Source organism: Plecotus auritus (assembly GCF_963455305.1).
Source record: "Plecotus auritus genome assembly, chromosome: 7".
NCBI classification, from domain to species: domain Eukaryota; kingdom Metazoa; phylum Chordata; class Mammalia; order Chiroptera; family Vespertilionidae; genus Plecotus; species Plecotus auritus.
In genome coordinates this window covers 144,409,507-144,429,027 of record NC_137774.1, presented here as the reverse complement: position 1 = coordinate 144,429,027, position 19,521 = coordinate 144,409,507, and the positions used below count along the sequence as shown (strand labels likewise).

General features: G+C 40.9%; 1 protein-coding gene across 1 annotated transcript in view; it reads left to right on the top strand.

Moving 5' to 3' along the window:
* IPO11 (importin 11) overlaps positions 1–19,521 on the top strand; it is a 146,922-nt gene that overhangs the window by 60,560 nt on the left and 66,841 nt on the right. The window contains exons 19-22 of the mRNA XM_080681497.1: positions 2,826–2,942; positions 5,919–6,032; positions 12,198–12,313; positions 19,006–19,082. Of these exons, the coding sequence (XP_080537623.1) occupies positions 2,826–2,942; positions 5,919–6,032; positions 12,198–12,313; positions 19,006–19,082 (424 nt within the window). The remainder of the gene's footprint in view (positions 1–2,825; positions 2,943–5,918; positions 6,033–12,197; positions 12,314–19,005; positions 19,083–19,521) is intronic.

The window sequence follows — 19,521 nt, the reverse complement described above, 5'->3', positions numbered from 1 at the left end:
CACAAGTATATGGGCAAATAATTTTTGACAAAGGAGCCAAAACCACACCATGGAGAAAAGAAAGCCTCTTCAATAAATGGTGCTGGGAAAATTGGAAAGCCACATGAAAATAGACTACAGTTTGTCCCCATAAGCAAAAATTAATTCAAAATGGATCAAAGACCTAAATATAAGATCTGAAAGGATAATTTCTATAGAAGAAAATGTACTAAACTCATGGGCCTTGGTCTTAGAGAAGATTTTATGAATTTGACCCCAGAGGCAAAGGAAGTGAAGGCAAAATGAATGAATGTAACTATCTCAAACTAAAAGCTTCTGTACAGCAAAATAAACTGCCAACAAAACAAAAAGGCAACCAACCAAATGGGAGATGATATTTGCAAACAACAACTTTAACAAGGGGTTAATATCCATAATAAATAAAGAACTCATACAACTCAACCCCAAACAAACAATCCAATTAAAAAATGGGAATGGACACTTCTCCCAAGAAGACATACAAATGTCTAACAGATATATGAAACGATGCTCAACTTCACTAGCTACTGGGGAAATGCAAATCAAACTACAATGAGATACCACCTCACACCTATTAGAGTAGCTATTATCAGAACCCTCATTCACTGCTGGTGGGACTATAGTCTGGTACAGTCACTATAGCAGTTCCTCAAAAAATTAAGAATAGAGTTACCATATGACCCAGCAATCCCTCTTCTGAGTATCTACCCTAAGAAACTTGAAAACACTTATTTGCAAAGATAGATGCACCCCTGTGTTCATTGTAGCGTTATTCACAGTGCCCAAGACATGGAAATAAAGGGTCTTTTGATATATGATTAAAGTTGTATACATATAAACTGTGGAATACTATTCAGCCATAAGAAAAGATGAAATACTGCCATTTGTGACAACATGGATAGACCTTGAGAATATTATGCTAAGTGAAATAAGTCAGGCTGAAAAGTGAAGAACCATATGATTTCACTCATACATGGGGTGTAAAACTGAAACTCAGAGACACAGACAGACAACAGTATGGTGGTTACCAGAGGGTAAGGGGGGCCAAATATATGGTGAGGGAAGATGATTTGACTTTGGATAGTAGGCAATCACGTGTCATCAAAATCTATACTTGAAACCTATATGATCTTATTAACGAACTAGAGGCTCAGTGCACAAAATTTGTGCACTTGTGGGGGGATCCCTCAGCCTGGCCTGTGCTCTCTCACAGTCCTGGAGCCCTTGGGGATGTCTGACTGATGGCTTAGGCCCACTTCCACAGTGAGTTGGCCTAAGCCGGCAGTTGGGCATCCTTAGCGCTGCTGCGGAGGCTGGAGAGGCTCACGCCACCGCCGCTGTGCTCTCCAGCCGTGAGCCCAATTTCTGGCTGAGTGGTGCTTCCCCTGTGGGAGCGTACTGACTACCAGGGGGCAGCTCCTGCATTGAGCATCTGGCCCCTGGTGGTCAGTGCGTGCCTTAGTGACCAGTTGTCCTGCTGTTCAGTTGATTTGCATATTAGCCTTTTATTATATTAGGATATCATCCCCATACATTTAATAAAATCAATAAATAGCTCATATGAATATTGCCTATGACAAAAAAGAAAGAAAATTATATATATAAAAGGCTAAGTGACTGTCTGACCGGCTGGTAGGTATGACACGCACTGACCACCAAGGGGCAGACACTCAGTGGTAGTTCTCGGGTGACGCACCCTGGAACCAGAGAGGAGAGAGCTTGATTCTTCGCAGGGCCGTGCGATTCCACCTTTGGCCATGGGTTATGTTGTTGCTGGGGCACTGTCGGCCCTGAATCTGGTTTACTGCACACTTGGCGTTTACATTCCACACCCTGTATGACAGCAACTTTGCAGAGTGCCCTCTTGCACTCCCGGACTCTTCAGGGGATGTCGGAGAGCCGATTTTGGCCCAATCCCCACAGGCCAGGCCGAGGGACCCCACCTACCAGAGGGACCCCACTCACTCCATAGATGCCCTTCGAGCTGTGGTGCCCTTTGAGCTGCGGTGGGAGGTTGGCTCCAGGGCATGTCTGGCCCCCCTCACCCAGTCCCGCCCTGCCGGCCACCTTCTAATTAATTTCCTTTCAATGTGCATGTATCCATGCACCGGGCCATTAGTTATATGGTAAAATCTCTATATTTCATGGGGGAACTTGTAGAGCAGAGATTTTTCTTTGTTCAAAGAATCATTAGATATTTTTTGATGAAAGAAATATGTTTAAGAAATTTGTGTAAAAATGAACCAAATATCTGAAAGAATGAGTATTTGTTTTATGTCCTGTGATTTGTTAATTCTTGCTATAATATTTATAATATGGGCTTTAATAGCCAGAGATAGGATAGTTTTCTATTTTTGAATGAGAGATATTCTGTCATTCTTAGAGTTATAAGAATATGTACAAAAATTTTCATCTCCACGCAGCATACGTTAAGGTCCATATCATATGGTATGTAAGTGCCATAATTGGTATTCCTCTTACTCTAATGAATAAACCTTGCACAAGAGCAGGCATATGTGGAAGAGCAATGACAAGACACTGTTAACAGTATAAAATTTAAATACAAAATCTTTAGACACAGTTTTCTTCTGAAAACATTGTGGATGAATGAAATTCTAAAACAGACACAACATTTAGCAGCCATAAAGGAAAAATTTCCTAAAATTGACAACTTGAACAGTTTGAAGTTGTTTAGGTAATGCTAAGATTTTGTCTTTTATTTGTTGCTTTGAGATTATTTCTTTTCTGTCTGTATTTAAAGGTCTTACATTTCTGTTTCAAACCTTTTTTTTTCTTTTGACCTGCAGTATTTGGAAACCATGTTCACGCTACTTTTTCAGTTACTGCAGCAAGTTACAGAATGTGACACAAAGATGCATGTTTTACATGTCCTTTCTTGTGTGATTGAAAGAGTCAACATGCAGGTAATTTTGTTTTAAATCATGAAAATAAATGTTAGCGGGTAAGTAGAGTATATGTCAAATTTTTAAATTGCTTTTCATACATTGTTTAAAAGTTAGGACATACATTAAAAATGCTTCTAACTTATAGTTGTGATATCTATTGTGTGTTATTTAAAATTTAACATGTTTATACTCAAGTTTTTAAAAAATGACTTAAAAATTTAAAATTAAAAAAATTGGGTTAACAAGATAGATGTGTTTAGAAAGTAGAATTTTATATATCTTGTTAGATCTAGTTTATAGTTAACTAGAGGCCCGGTTTCCTCCCGTACTCACTTGGACTGGGGATTGAACCTGCAACCTGGGTATGTGCCCTTACTAGGAATTGAACTGGCGACATTTCGGTACATGGGACAATGCTTAACCAATTGAGCTATACTGGCCAGGGCTGAACAAATATTTAACTTATTTTTCTGTACATTACCTTCTGTGGTGGGGTGTGAGGGACACAGATTCTACAATTTTTTTTGCTACCCTTTTACTGTATGCTATTTCATAAGCAGAATAAAGAAACACTCATTTTTTTCTGGTAGCAGTTTTTAATTTTAATCCATGGGATTGAAATAGGTAGCACTGAAGCTGAAGGTCTACTATTTGTTTTATCATCAAGGACACTCATTAGAACAATTCCAAATACTGTGACTGTAAGCCTAGCGCTGGAGCACTGTCCACCTTCAACGTAGATCCATTTTATTTTCCATGAGGCTCATGTCAAGCTGTGCTGTGTGCTTCAGGGTATATTTTTAAAACTGGTTAACGTAATGCATAGTGGACTTGACAATTGTGTTCTTTCTTCTCCTGTGTTTCCACTGTACCTCCTGTACACCTTCACCATTGCACTTACCCTTTCTCATTGTAAGGGTTTGTATGTGTAGCTTTATATCCTTTTCTATCTGGTGCCTTGTGCTTGGGGCCTGATACTTGGAAGATGCTATCAGATAATTGTTGAATGAATGAATACATGCTGTTTTTAAAACAATGTATTTCCAGTTAAGTAAGCTGTTTTATTAAGAAAGAAGCAGATTATAACAGCATCTTTCTATTAAACCCTAAAGAAATAACTGGCCTTTATATATCCTATCTCAGTGGTTGGCAAACTCATTAGTCAACAGAGCCAAATATCAATAGTACAACGGTTGAAATTTCTTTTGAGAGCCAAATTTTTTAGACTTAACTTCTTCTAACATCACTTCTTCAAAATAGACTCGCCCAGGCCGTGGTATTTTGTGGAAGAGCCACACTCAAGGGGCCAAAGGGCCGCATGTGGCTCGCGAGCTGCAGTTTTCCAACCACGGTCCTATCTAATAAAAGAGTAATATGCCAATTGACCGTACCTCCCCTACACCCACCAGCCACGCCCACCAGCCAATCAGGAGCGAGTATACAAATTAACCCAACCAAGATGGCTGTGGCCATGGAGAGAGCAGGAGGCTTGGGTTTCCCACACAATGGAGGAATCGAAGCTTTCCACCTGCCCTGGCCTGCCTTGGCCTCCGCTTAAGGCTACAAAATTTCAATTATAGAAGATAAATAAATCCCAACAAAAATGATGGCAGCCACAGAGCAGGAGGATTGAGTTGCCCCCGGCAATGAAGGAAGCCAAGTTTCCGCAGCCCTGGCTGGCCCAGGCCTCCACTCAAGGCTACAAAGTTTCAATTATAGAAGATAAATAAATCCCAGATACCAGGGCCTCCGATTGGGTCGCTGGGGGGCGTGGCCAGCCTGCAAACCACTACAGGCCCCTTGCCCAGGTCGCCCCACACCCCAAGGGAACCCACGCTGATCCGGGACACCCTTCAGGGCAAACCAGCTGGACCCCACCCGTGCACCAGGCTTCTATCCTATCTAATAATCCTATCTAATAAAAGAATAATATGCAAATTGACCATCACTCCAACACACAAGATGGCTGCCCCTATGTGGTCAAAGATGATTGCCCCAATGTGCGCACAAGATGGCCGCCACAAGATGGCCAGCAGGGGAGGGCAGTTGGGAGGGACCAGGCCTGCAAGGGAGGGCAGTTGGGGGTGATCAAGCCTGCAGGGAAGGGCAGTTGGGAGGGACCAGGCCAGCAGGATGGAATTTGGGGGAGACTGGGCCTGCAGGGAAGGGCAGTTGGCGGGGGGGACCCAGGCCTGCAGGGGAGAGCAGTTGCGGGGGGGACCAGGCCTTCAGGGGAGGGTAGTTATGGGCAAACAGGCTGGCAGGGGAGCAGTTAGGCATCAATCATGCTGGCAGGGGTGTGGTTAGGGGGTGATCAGGCTGGCAGGCAGAAGCAGTTAGGGGCAATCAGGAAGGCAAGCAGGCAAGCAGATGGGAGCCAGCAGTCCTGGATTGTGAGAGGGATGTCCCAGATTGGAGAGGGTGCAGGCTGGGCTGAGGGACACACACCCCCATGCATGAATTTCATGCACCGGGCCTCTAGTTATTTCATATTCCTAAATTTTATTTCATGTAATACATTTGGTAATTGTTTTAAAATATTTACCATAGCCCTGGCAAATGTGGCTCAGTTGGTTGGAGTGTCGTCCTTTACACTGAAAGATTGCAGGTTTGATTCCCAGTCAGGGCACATACCCAGGTTGTGGGTTTGATCCCTGGTTGGGGTGTGTGTGGGAGGCAGCCAATTGATGTTTCACTCTCACATCGATATTTCTCTCTGCTCTCTCCCTTCCTCTCTCTGAAATCAATAAAAACCTGTCCTCGGGTGAAGATTAATATATATATTAGTTAGATATATAACTAAGTACCATAGAGCTCTGTGTCTCTATGTAATGTCTAATTTATCTTTAAAAGGATATATGCTTATTATATTAAATGTAGTATATATTAAATATTTACTCTCTGGGACTTAAATAGGTCTTTCAGTGTTTCTTGAAGTAAGGTTCCTTTTTTACTAATAGAATTCTTTTACTTCTCCTACTTCTGTTGTGATAGATACGGCCATATGTAGGATGTTTGGTGCAGTATTTGCCTCTTCTTTGGAAGCAGAGTGAAGAACACAATATGTTGAGATGTGCTATTCTGACAACGCTTATTCACCTTGTTCAGGTAAGATACTTCTCCACAGTTTCTTAGTTTAGTATTTTTTTCTTCTTTAAAATGTTTCATTGTTTGCATGTGTTTTATGTTAATGTTAGTGAAAATCCTCACATTTTATGTCCCGTGTGATCTAAACAGTTTTTAAAGCACTGTATATTTACTTTGGACATGTTTGACATATGAAAAATTTCCTCTACTTTTTAAAGATGATTTCTTTCATTAGATGTAGTGGTCCTCAATGATGGTAAATGCGCAATTTATGTGGTCCATAGTACCTTGCAGGCTGATTTCTTGTTATTCAGGGATTTTCTGCATAAACTTCATTTTTACTCCTTTACCTTAATTTAAAATAAAAATTTTTCCTTTCGTAAATTGGAAAGGCAGAAGAACAGGAGTTGCTTTTGAGAGAAGGAGTGAATTTGATTTTAGACATCTTGACTTTGAAGTGTTGGGATGTGCAGTAAGTAGAGAGTAACCCAAACTTCAGGGAAAAAGAATGAGACTCTAATTCTCATTTGAACTGAAAATTACTTAGAGTCTGATGGTGTGAGTATATTGAGAGAAGATCTTAACCCTAGACCAGTGGTCAGCAAACTCATTAGTCAACAGAGTGGCAAACCGCGGCTTGCGAGCCGCATGTGGCTCGCGAGCCGCAGTTTGCCAACCACTGCCCTAGACTATCTCTGAGTGTATGGATGCTGAAGTGATTTTTACTGCCTTTGCTTCAAAGTTTGATAGATTTTTCCAATGGGAGATCTCTCTCTAAATTAAGAATTTCTGCTCTAAATGTTCTAATAAGTTTTAAAAATATTCTTTCTACTCTTAGTTTAGAAAAACCTTTCTCAGGCACCTTGATACTTTTTGAAATATAAACTTACAAATTTTTGTCTAAGGCAGTTTTAGATAGATGAATGGTGATACAAATTGAAAAAAATACTTTTATTGATTTCTGAGAGGGAGGGAGAGGGAGAGAGAGATAGAAACATCAATGATGAAAGGATCATTGATTGGCTGTCTCCTTCATGCCCCCTACTGAGGATCAAGCCTGCAACCCAGCATGTGCCCTGACCAGAAATCAAACTGTGACCTTCTGGTTCAAAAGTTGATGCTCTACCACTGAGCTATGCCTGCTGGGCGATACAAATTTTTTAAAATGCAGTTTCTCTTTAATAAGTGTCTGGCCTAGCATCTCTTTCTGTCTACCCTGTAATTCTTGTGATTATCCTGAAAGATTATCTCTTTTATTGATGAGAATACGTACCTCAGTCGCAGGTTCTATCCTGGCCCTGGTTGGGGCATGAGTGGGAGGCAACCAATTGATATCTCTCTCACATTGATGTTTCTCTCTCTCTCTCTCTCTCTCTCTCTCTCTCTCTCTCTCTCTCTCTCTCTCTCTCTCTCTTTCTCTCTCTCTCCCTCCCCCTCCCTCCCTCCCTCCCTTCTTCCCTCCCTCCCTCCCTCCCTCTTCCCCCTTCCACTCTCTCTAAGAAATCAATGGGAAAAAATATCCTTGAGTGAGGATAAAAATTTTTTTTTTTTTAATTTCCTGATGATGTGGGTATATTTTTATCCCATTGCTCTGGACATTTGAATATTTCAAATTGGAAACATGTTCTTGAGTTCTAGGTTATGATATTATATTTTACTAGAGGCCTGGTGCACAAAATTTGTGCACGGGGGGTGTCCCTCAGCCTGGCTTGCAACCTCTCCAATCCGGGACCCCTCGGGGGATGTCCGACTGCCTCTTGCAATCCGGGACTGCTGGCGCCTAACCGCTCACATGCCTGCCTGCCTGCCTAACCGCCCCTAGCTCCTCTGCCTGCTTGCCTGATCGCCCCTAACCACCTCTGCCTGCCTACCTGATTGCCCCTAACTGCTCCTCTGCTGGCCTGATCACCCCTCACTGCCTCTGCCTTGCCCTGCACACGGGACCCAGGATTCCCTCCTCCAGCTGGTCACAGGCACCTGGGACCCGGGCCGGCTTTGCCTGGGTTGGCCGCAGCTGCAGGGGACTGTGGGTGGGCGGCTTCACCTGGGCCGCAGCTGCAGGTGCCCAGGGCTGTGGGGCGGGTGGCTTGTCCCTCTCCTGGGCCGCAGGCTCAGGCGCAGCTACTGGCACCTGGGACCGCGGGTCGGGTGGCTTGTCCCACTCCTGGGCTGCAGCCTGGCTGGTCCCCATTTCTTTCTCACGAGCTCATTTGTGCCTGGCTGGTCCCCATTCCTCTCTCGAGAGCTCATTTGTGCCTGGCTGGTTCCAATCCTCTCTCCCCAGTGTCGAGTGCTGAGCAGTCAGCTTGAGGGCGTGAGGATGTGATGACCATTTGCATATTAGCTCTTTATTATATAGGATTTTTTCCTCCCCTTCTTGTTTTTATCTTTCGTTCCCTTCTGAACTTTTTATTACTTAGATGATAGATCAGTAACCCAATCCGCTATTTTTCTTACTGTTCTGTCCTGCCTTTTTTTTTTTTTTTTTTTTTTAATAATCTTTTGCTCTACTTTCTGGAGAATTTTCTGAACTTTATCTTTCAACCTTTCTTTTAAGATTTTCTTTTAATGTTTTTAATGTCTCTGACTTCTTTATTGTTTTGTTGAATAATCATTTTATAGGATTTCATTTTTTGTTTTCTGAATGCAGGGATAGTTATGTTTTCCATGTTTTCATTTCTATGCTTGGTTTCTGTTTCCTTCAAGGTGCTGTTTTCTATTTGTTTTGTTCTCTACTTCTCATATTAGATATTATAAACATATCTGTTGATCCTTGGTTGTTGGCATGTAAAAAACTTGAAGCATATATAAAAGAAGGAAGAACAGTCTAATGAATCCTTAGGTAACTTACCATCACCCAATTTCAAGAACTATATCAACGTTTCGTCTGTATAAATTTAGGAGTGGGAACTAAAAGCTGATTGGAAGGGTTGTGTGTGTATGAGAAACTTGCTGATTGTGGGTTTTTCTTTTAGGATGATCTAGCTGGGTTGTTTTGTCGGGGAATGGTCCATGTTTTTGAGATATTTTTTCAGTGAAAGATCCTTCAGACTCATGCCTGTTTACATATTACATCTGCCTGTTTAATGTAGTGTCCCTGCTCTTGATTGCCTGATGTCTCCCTGTCTTGAGACCACTTCTTTTACCTTACAAGAGAACAAACAGCCAGCTTTATTCTGGACCAGGGAGAGCCAGTTGCTTGTGCACATGGATGAGATTTGGCATCAGACTGTTCTTTACACACCTTCTCTTATTTTTAACACCTCCCTTTCAACCTCCCTCTTACCAAAATATTTGGTGCTATCAGTTCCTCAAACCTTTTGGAGTTTCTGTAATGTAAATAGGCTGCTTCTTGCCCTTGTTTTTGCTCCTGGCTTTGAGATTCGGCTTTCTGAGGCTAAGTCAGTAGCTACTTGTCTTTCTTTTCAGTTTTCAAAAATGAGATGCTTTTATCTTTTCTCATGCTGTCTTTATATTTACGATTATAGACCTTTAAAAACACATCCTACAGTATTCTTTTAGGGATGTTGGCAGAGAACAGTAATAAACATAAGGGTTAAATCTGCCAGCTTTCTCTAGATATTGACATAGTTATTTCTAAGACTAAGTAGTTTGGTGTAGCTGGAATGTAGAGTATAGAGCAGCCGTGGGCAAACTACGGCCCGCGGGCCGGATCCGGCCCGTTTGGCTGTTCTATCCGGTCCGCGGAGCCTAAAGAGCGGAGGGTTCTCTTGCTCTCCCCTCTGCTCCTTTACTTTGAATTTATATTAGTTCACACAAACACTCCATCCATGCTTTTGTTCCGGCCCTCCGGCCCAGTTTAAGAACCCATTGTGGCCCTCGAGTCAAAAAGTTTGCCCACCCCTAGTATAGAGCTTGGGTGTGGGGGCCTTGTCAGGTAAATGTAAAGAACCTATCTTGAAGCTCAGAGGAAAGAGTGTTATTTTTATTTTAGAAAGGTAATCAGGGTACCATGTGGACACTAGTTTGGAATGAGGTTACAAGTAAGGTCAAGGAAAGTAGTTGGGAACCTCATTTGTTACCCCTGAAGGAAATGATGACCTGAATTAAATCCATGAGGAAAAGGGGCAAGATTTGAAAAATACGAGAGAGAGAGAGAGAGAGAGAGAGAGAGAGAGAGAGAGAGAGAGAGAGATAATTAAGGAGTATGTAGATGTGAGATGAGGAGAAAGAGGAAGCAGGAGGTGGTTGTAATATAATTTATTACTAGAAAAATAGTAGTTTATGTCAGGTGAGTTAGGAAATGCAAGAAGAGTAACTCTTTTCGGAAGACAATAATATGTTGGTTCAGTTTTTAGAAGGTGTTATTCTGTTTTCTCCCTTAACTTAAAAAAAAATTGTAGATTCACATGCAATGGCAAAAATAGTATAGAGAGACTCCCTTGAATCCTTCCCCTTATGTCCCCTTATGTCTTAGGTAATGATGGTACAACATGATTTTCCCTATTCAAGCATTTCTGATAATTTTATTAATAACTGATTAATTTATTTTTGAGCTTTTACAGTATTGTAGACAATGTCTTGTAGTTATAACCATGGGCTAAAAGAATGTCCAGATTTAAAGCTACATATCTGGGATTGTACATATATTTGAGGCCTCTAGATTATAAAGATGAATCTCTTCATGATTTTACAGAGAGAGTGTAAAATATTTCACAGTTGCTTCCTTTAGTTTTGCTAATGCTAGTATATTGTGCTTATTGGGATGTGCACGAAGTTGATAGATTCTAATTTTCTTAAGAAATTTTAAGCCTACTTGATAATCAATATGAACTTGACTAGTTTTTCTTAATGTTCTTTCTTTTTTGTTCTGTTAAAGATTGAGTTATGGAGAGTAAAATTTTAACTGAATATTAAAGCCCAATATATAATTATTTTTACTTTATTAAATGTGATATTTTTATAGTTCTCTTTGGAAAAATCTTCAATAAGGTCTTTCACCTAATTTTTAGTTATAGAAAGGGCCAAACTTGTACTTAACGTATTTAAGGATAAAATTTATATATTTCCATTGAAGTGTCTTATGTTCTGATACAGATTGAATTTATTATAAATATTTCATTAAAAGGGGAATATATATTTTTAAAAATAAATATGTCTAATTAAAAAAAGGGAAATACATAAATGTTTTGTTGCATTGTAATTTGCTATAAATTATATTGACATTTGAATTTTTTTCTAAGTGAGGTGATGTTTGGTTATTTTATTTCCTTTCTATGTTTATCAGATTATATAGATTATTAATGGGTTAGAAATCGACTTTCCATCCTTTTTGTTTTCTTTTAGAGATTTGTGTGGTACACTAAGTCAACCTTCTTAATACAGTAATTAGGCAAAATAGATTTTAGATACAATGCCCTCTCCTCTCTTTCTGTTTTTGGCTCTTTAAAAATATTAGCAAAATGTCTTCATTAAACTAGTATGTACATATTTTTTATGTATATTTTTTTAAAAGCTTACAGAAAAGCACACACACAAAAAAACTACTTTATACTCTTCCAGTATTTTTTTCCCTTTCCATATTTACCTAGTGTTAACAATTTTTTTTCTATTTTCTCCGAAGAAACATTTTTATGCATATATCACATATTCAGAATTATAGCTATTTAAAAAATATTTTTGCATGTAGAATTATTATACACACTTCTGTACTTTTTAAATCCAGTTTATAATTATTTTTGAAATTGTTTACATTCCATGTCTAATCCTTTCTCATGGCTACTCAGTATTCTAGAATATTAACATACTATAAGGTAATTACCTCACTGATGAACATTTAGGTTGAGTTCAGTGTTTATTATCTAGGTTAGATAATTTATAGAATTTAATATTTCAGTGTTAACACCTCTTTAGTGTTCAGAGATGGAGAAATAAATATTTATGTGTGGAAACTCTTTAAATGAACAGATGTGTATAGCATTGGTATATATTATTTTACTACCATTAGGTAATTGAATGGTATTTTTTTGCTACTTGCTTTCTAATTGTAAACAGAACTAACTTTGTTTTAGTAATGCTTATATTTAGGGCTATCCTTTAAAATCTGATAAATTTATTTTATAAGTTGTTTTTAGAGTTTTTATATATGATAGATTTTTTTTTTTTGGGTGGTGGTGGTGGGACCTTAGAATGTCTTATGTTAAGTTTTATTTATACTTCCCATAGGGATTAGGAGCAGACAGCAAGAACCTGTACCCTTTCCTGCTCCCAGTTATTCAACTGAGTACAGATGTTTCCCAGCCTCCACATGTTTATCTTCTGGAAGATGGTTTAGAATTATGGTAAGAGGCAAAACTAATACCTTGGACCTTTTTTTTTTTCTTGACCTTCCTTACTCTCATTTCAATAAAGCAAAGGCCATGTAACAGGGCTTAAAAACCCAACACCTATCCGTGAGCACCTCCCGTTCCCCTGCCCACTGGCCCACGAGCAGGGTGGGGCGGGACTGGGGACTGGCAAGCGGGCTGAAGGGCTGACCTCTTGGTCCCTGCCCCTGGCCCACAGGCTCTAATGGATCAGTCATGGTGAACGGGAGAATTGGGGTAGGTGGCGGGAGAACGGGGCTGGCTATCAGGCCATTGGGATCACCAGCTCATCCCCAGCTGCTCAGGGGCTCAGGCCTGCGGGAAAGCAGGCACCAGTGACTTCACCTCCATGCATGTGCACCAGTCGGGCTGCTGATGGAACGTGCTGCCTGCTTGGGCCGCTCACGCTGGGGCGGGTAGGTCATGGGTGCACCTCGCAGCTTCCGTTAGCATCTCAAGCTCCAGCAGCAGTGGCAGTGGTGGCAGCATGAGCGACCCCAAGTGGGCAGCGCGTTCCATCAGCATGGAGGTGAGTTTGCCAGTGCCTGCTTTCCCATAGGCCTGAGCCCCCGAGCAGCCAGAGATGAGCTGGTGATCCCAACGGCCTGACAGCCCGGTGGCGGAGGCGTGGTTCGGCCTGGGGACTGGCGAATAGGCAGAAGATGGCCCTGATCTCAGGAGGCTAGGCCCTAAGAACCCTACCGCAGGATTTCATGCTCTGGGCCTCTAGTTTAAAAATAAAAACATAAAGTCAGTTTCCCCAAAGTGGGTAGCATAATAGTTCCATCTTTTCTTGGTAGCTTTCACTCTCAGTGTAGGCTTACAATTGTCAGAGTTAAAGGGGAAGTTTCAGTAAGCACTCAGCTGCATTTTATGTTTTGGAATTTGGAATGTAAAATATAGATCTCAATAAACTTTTGAAAACTAAAAATTTACTTAAACTTCCAGTGTGTTAAATGAGATTTCAGGGGATTCTTGAGTTATTTTCAACCTCTTATTACCTTACCCATAAGTACTGGGATTATACCTTAGCCCCAAATATTAGTACTACTTAATCTTGATTTATTATTTTACAAAGTGAATAGTATGTAGTGTTAAAAAAAAAACGCCCACAGAAACCTTTTTCTGTGGCAGCTCAGTGCCATAAACTGTAAGGAACTGTGCTAGAAAATAATATTGCTTTATTAAGCTTATTTTATTGATGACAGCAGTCTCTCTTTAAAATGTAGTTTATAATACAGGGAAGGTTTAAAAATTCTAATATTTATACTCACACTGGAATTAAAAAGCAAATCACAGAAATTAACCATAGAAAAAATTAATACTTGGGGCATCCTGTCTTCCCTTGCTTCTCTCCCTCCCTTATTTTCTTTGTTTTGTAGCTTTCTAGGAATGAACAGTGTTTTGATTCTTAGAAATTGTCTTCAGTGCAAATTATAAATTAATGATCTGTATCAAAATACTAGAAGTACAATTTTAAAACATAACTAGGTAGATATTTGCAATTTATTTCTCATTCTTTTCTAGGTTGCTTTAAGTTAAATGACTTCTGGATGGTTTGATTATAAGTTAGCATATGTTGGAGACTTTTTTTTTATTTTTTTATTTTTGAAACTTTTATATTCATACTAGAGTCCCGGTGCATGGATTCGTGCACACTGAAAGGAAATTAATTAGAAGGTGGCTGGCGGACCAGGCAACATGGGGCAGACACGCCCTGGAACCAACCTCCTGTGGTCCCTTGCCAGCGTAGGGTGGCGCCGGGTCTCGAAGGGCGTCTGTGGAGTGAGCGGGGTCCCTCTAGCAGGTGGGGTCCCTTGCCCTGGCCTGCGGGGATTGGGCCAAAACCAGCAGTCCGACATTCCCTAAGGGGTCCCAGAGTGCGAGAGGGCACTCTGCAAAGTTGCTGTTGCTTGGCAGCTCCTGCGTTGAGTGTCTGCCCCCTGTTTGTCATTGTGTGTCATAGCTGTTGGATAGTCGGCTGATCGCTTAGGCATATATATATGTATATTAATCCTCACCCGAGGATATTTTTTTCCATTGATTTTTAGACAGAGTGGAAGGGAAGGAGAAGGGAGGTAGGGAGGGAAAAAGAGGGAGAGAGAGAGGGTAAGAGAGAGAGAGAGAGAGAAACATCTATTGGTTGCTTCTCACTCACTATCCAATGGGGCCAGGGATTGAAACTGCAACTGAGGTACGTCCCCTTAACCAGAAATTAAACCCACAATCTTTTGGTCTGTGGGCCAGTACTCTAACCTCCGAGCAAAACTGGCCAGGGCAATATTCATATATTTTTATTTGTCAAGAATGGATTACTTTAGATCAGAGGTTGGCAATTTTATTTTGTAAAGGACCAGACAGTAAATGTTTTAGGCTTCCCAGGCTATGCACTTTCTGTTTCAATTATTCAACACTGCTGTTTTAGAGAATATGTAAACAAGTGGAAAGGGCTGTGCTTCAATAAAACATCATTTACAAAAATAGGATATGGGTTGAATTTGGCCCTGAGCTGTAGTTTGCCAACCCCTACTCTAGATTACAAATCAAAACATTAATTTATGGTATATAAGTACTTTCTTATAAATGTGTAGATACTATATGATAATGACCAGTAGAAAAATTTAAAATATTTTAGTAAAAAGAGATTCAGATACTTACCAGTATTGCAGACTTAGTATATTAATGTGGCTTAGTAAAGGTGTATACATTTTTAAAGGATTATATGAACAGGTAGTCATAAAAATGCATTGCTCTATTAGTGGTAATTTCTTTTTTCCTGCTTTTAGTTATATATAAACAAAATTAAATCATTATGATACATTTTAAAAAATTTACCAAATTTATTAATAGCTAAGATTCTTTAAAGAATCAGGGTACATATTTCTTCATATACTAGAGGCCTGGTGCACGAATTCCTGCACCAGTGGGATTCCTCAGCCTGGCCTGTGGGATTGGGCCGAAACCGGCTCTCCAACATCCCCCAAGGATGTCCCAGATTGTGAGAGGGCGCAGGCCAGGCCGAGGGACCCCATCAGTGCATAATCAGGGCTGGGGAGGGATGCAGGAGGTTGGCCAGCTGGGGAGGGACCACAGAAGGGCTCCAGGGCATGTCCGGCCCATCTGTCTCAGTCCTGACCAGCTGGACCCCAGCAGCAAGCTAACCTACAGGTTGGAGTATCTGCCCCATGGTGGTCAGTGCACGTCATAGTGACTGGTCAACTGGTCGACTGTCTTCCCCCTGGTGGTCAGTGCATGTTATAGCGAGTGGTTGAGTAACCTTAGCATATCATTAGCATATTACGCTTTGATTGGTTGAACAGCCAACCGGTCTACCGGACAGTTATCATATTAGGTGTTTATTATATAGGATTTTTCTTAGTGAGTTACAGCTCATTTGTAATCAGATCTAGGTCCCAACCCCCAATTACACCACTGTATAAGGTTTGTAAACATCCTTTATGAGCCTCATTTTCCTTATCTGTGCATTGAGGAAAAATAATCCATATTTTACCCAGTTGTTGTGAGAATGAGATAATGCTTGTAAAGTGGTTAGTATTTTGTATATGATATTTAAAGCATGAGATTGCTTAGGGAGAGAAGGGCAGATAGAGAACATTCAGTTCAGGGAAAAATTCTAAAGAATTTTTAATATTTAGAGGCCATATGAGGAGTCATCAAAGATGACAGAGAAGAGCAATCTACCGATATAGGAGGAATACCAAGTGAAGAAGAGACTATTTCCTAAAAGTGGAAGTGGTCAGCTATGTCAGATGTGCTGATTGTTCTAGTAAGAGCAGTACATAGAGGTGAATTGGTCATATGGAGATATTAGGAGGGGTTTCAATGGAGAAGGAAGAACAAAAGATAGAATTGGAGTAAACTGAAGCATGAATTGAAGTTAAGTAAGTACAGACTGTGATCACTGATAACTTGTTTAAGAACTTTTACTAGGAAGAATTCTGTGGAAATCTGGCAGCCATTGGCTGGTGTGGGGGATACAAGTTCTAAAGGGACAGAGAAAGATAACTGAAGGAGAAGTTGTGGAACTGTGGAACTGAAACCTATATGATTTTGTTAACCAGTGTTATCCCAATAAATTCAATAAAAAGGAAAGAAAAATATAATTGAAGGAGGCAGAAGGGATGGGATGCCAAGCAAGTAGAGGGGTTCATTTTTTAAAAAAAAATAGCAGCAGGAATACTTTATCTGTTTTAATTGGAGGGATGAAGATGGATTTCTGTATTGTAATTGAATGGGATAGGTGGGTGTTCTATGTAAGCTATTTTTTCAACAAAATTTGAAGTGTAATCATCAGCTGAGTGTTATGGCTGGAGTGGGAGTGTATACAGATATGAGAGGTTTGTGGGAAGCAAAGGTATAAAAGTTTTATATTGAGAATGGGAACTTGAACTTAGGGGATAACCAGTACTAGTTGATGTTTTTGGTTATATATTATAAAATGAAACTTCAGACTTATTAAGTGATTTTTTTAAAAAAATGGCTTTCCTCCACCCTTCTTGATCCATCTTGCTAGAGATTTGTCATTGGTCTTCTCAAAGAACCAGCCTTTGGCTTGGATTTTCTTTGTTGCATGTTTGTTTCTTATTAACTTCTGTTCCTGTATTTATCTCCTCTTTCCACTTGCTTTAGGTTGGTATTTGTCATTTAACCCACATTCTAAGATTTAGCTCAGTAAATTTTAGTTTTCTTTTCTAATATAAGCCTGTAATGGTATCTTTTATTAACTTACTTGGTTTATCATACTAGAGTGCCTCCAAGAGGCCCTCCACATGTATACTCAACAGATGTGAATGAAGTTAGACAAGCTAATAGGGGATGCTCTATGAGGCATGCTTCTGCTTTTCCAGAGAATAGATTCAGCATATCATCACTAGGTGTGTTTTGGTAAATACTCTCTTTTGAGGTAAAGGAAGTTCCTTTCTATTTATAATTGGATGAGAGTTTTTATAGTGAACTAGAGGCCCAGTGCCAAAATTTGTGCACGGGTGGGGAGGTAAAAGGGGTCCCCACAGCCCAGCCTACACCCTCTCCAGTCTGGGACCCCTTGGGGGATGTCTGACTGCTGGTCTACATCGGTAGTCGGACATCCCTCTCACAATCCTGGACTGCTGGCTCCTAATTGCTCACCTGCCTGCCTGCCTGGTCGCCCCCAACTTCCCCCTCCCTGCCGGCCTGGTTGCTCTTAACTGCCCCCCCGCCCCCCCGCCGGTCTGGTTGCCCCCAACTGTCCCCCCTGCCGGCCTAGTCACCCCTCATTGCCCCCCCTCCCAGCCTAATCGCCCCCAACTGCCTCCCCCCACCGGCCTGGTTGCCCCCAACTGCCCCACCCCCCACCAGTCTGGTCACCTCTTACTGCCCCCCCCCCCCCCCCCCCGCCGGCCTGGTCGAACCCAAATGCCCCCCCTGCCGGCCTGCTTGCCCCTCACAGCCCCTCCGCCGCCCTGGTTGCCCCACGCAGCCTGCCTGTTCAGTTGTTTGGTCGTCCCTCACTAACCCCCCTGCCGTCCTGGTTGCCCCACGCAGTCTGTTTGTTCAGTTGTTTGGTCAACCCTCACTGACTCCCCTGCCAGCCTGGTCGCCCCACGCAGCCTGCTTGTTCAGTCGTTTGTTTGTCCCTCACTAACCTCCCTGCCGTCCTGGTTGCCCCATGCAGCCTGCTTGTTCAGTCGTTTGGTCGTCCCTCAGGCTGGCTCTGGGCAGCTGGGCAGATAACATCTGAGGCTTGCCTGTGCCTCGGGCCGGCCCTGGGCAGCTGGGGGGCTGAGGGGACCTGGGGGACTCTGGAGGCAGGCCCGGGGGTGGGCCCAGCTGTGCTGCGCGCCTGTCGCCCCAGCGGGGCTGAGGGGACTGGGCATCGCCATCTTGTGGCTGTGGGCACTGCCATCTTTGAGGGCATGGCTGTCAATTAGCATATTCCCTCCTTATTGGCTGTGGGTGCTACCATATTTGTGAGCGTGACAGTCAATTAGCATATTCCCTCTTTATTAGATAGGATGATTTTGAATAGGATCCTCCTCCCTTTTCTTGCAGATATTGTGACAATTGTGTTTTGTCTTCTTTAACTTCTTTTCTAGAGGGTTGTTTGAGGAGGTAAACCAGTTGCACACTTCTGTGATAAACTACAACCCATATATAACTTATTTTTTATAAATTGATTTTTTTAGATGCTATTATTTTAACAGAGTGGCTTGTTCATATTAAGTTTTACTAAGTTCATATTTATTAAACATTTAAAATAAGTGTTTTTAAACTAATTAATTAGTCCAGTGTCACATCAATTGCAGGGGCACATCAATTACACATGATAAGAATATATAAAGAAAATAAAAACACGAAATAATTTTTATCTTTCCCAGACCATTCGTAATAACCATGATTTTGCTTTATCATTATAATTATACATATTTTAGTATGTAGTCACTTTCTTTACTGTTTTTGCTATGTATATAGGAATAATATTACATGATTTGTAGGTACGTTTTTAATTTTTATGAATTTGGTGATTTTTTTAAGAGAGATAATTTTATGACTTTTTGTATTGTCTGTTTTTCTTTCTTCTTTTACATGGGGCAGTTTTTAAAATATTTAAGTTGTGTTGTTAATAGCTTTAATGGTTACAGAAAGTGATTTAATCTTTTCCCCCCTAGGTTAGTGACTTTGGAAAACAGCCCATGCATTACACCAGAGTTGCTTCGTATATTTCAGAACATGCCACCTCTTCTTGGTAGGTATTAAAGCATAAACTTAACTACTGTTTTGAATGCAGCCATAATTAATAGTTTCTAGATTTTTTTCTATGCAAGTTTTAAGGATAATTTCTGCTTGTTAAAGATCAAAAAATAAATTTACTGAATTACTGAATAAAAATAAAAAGGTTCTCAGGAAACTACAAATTAGGTTTGAACTCTGGTAAAGTTTTTGTTTGATAGCAGTTCTATAAGGTATTTAAAAGGTTATAGTGTAAGGCTGCTTCTATGTATACTCTGGCTTTATCCAGCTTCTTTTACAGTGTGATTGTGTGCTATCAGTTTTTCACCAATGAAGTCTGTACATATTTCTGATTTAGCTAAGGAACTACAATATAAACTACATATAACGAAAATTATTAAATAGTGCAAAATCATAGTGTTTGTTGTAGTATTGTATGTGAGCTGTGAAATCAT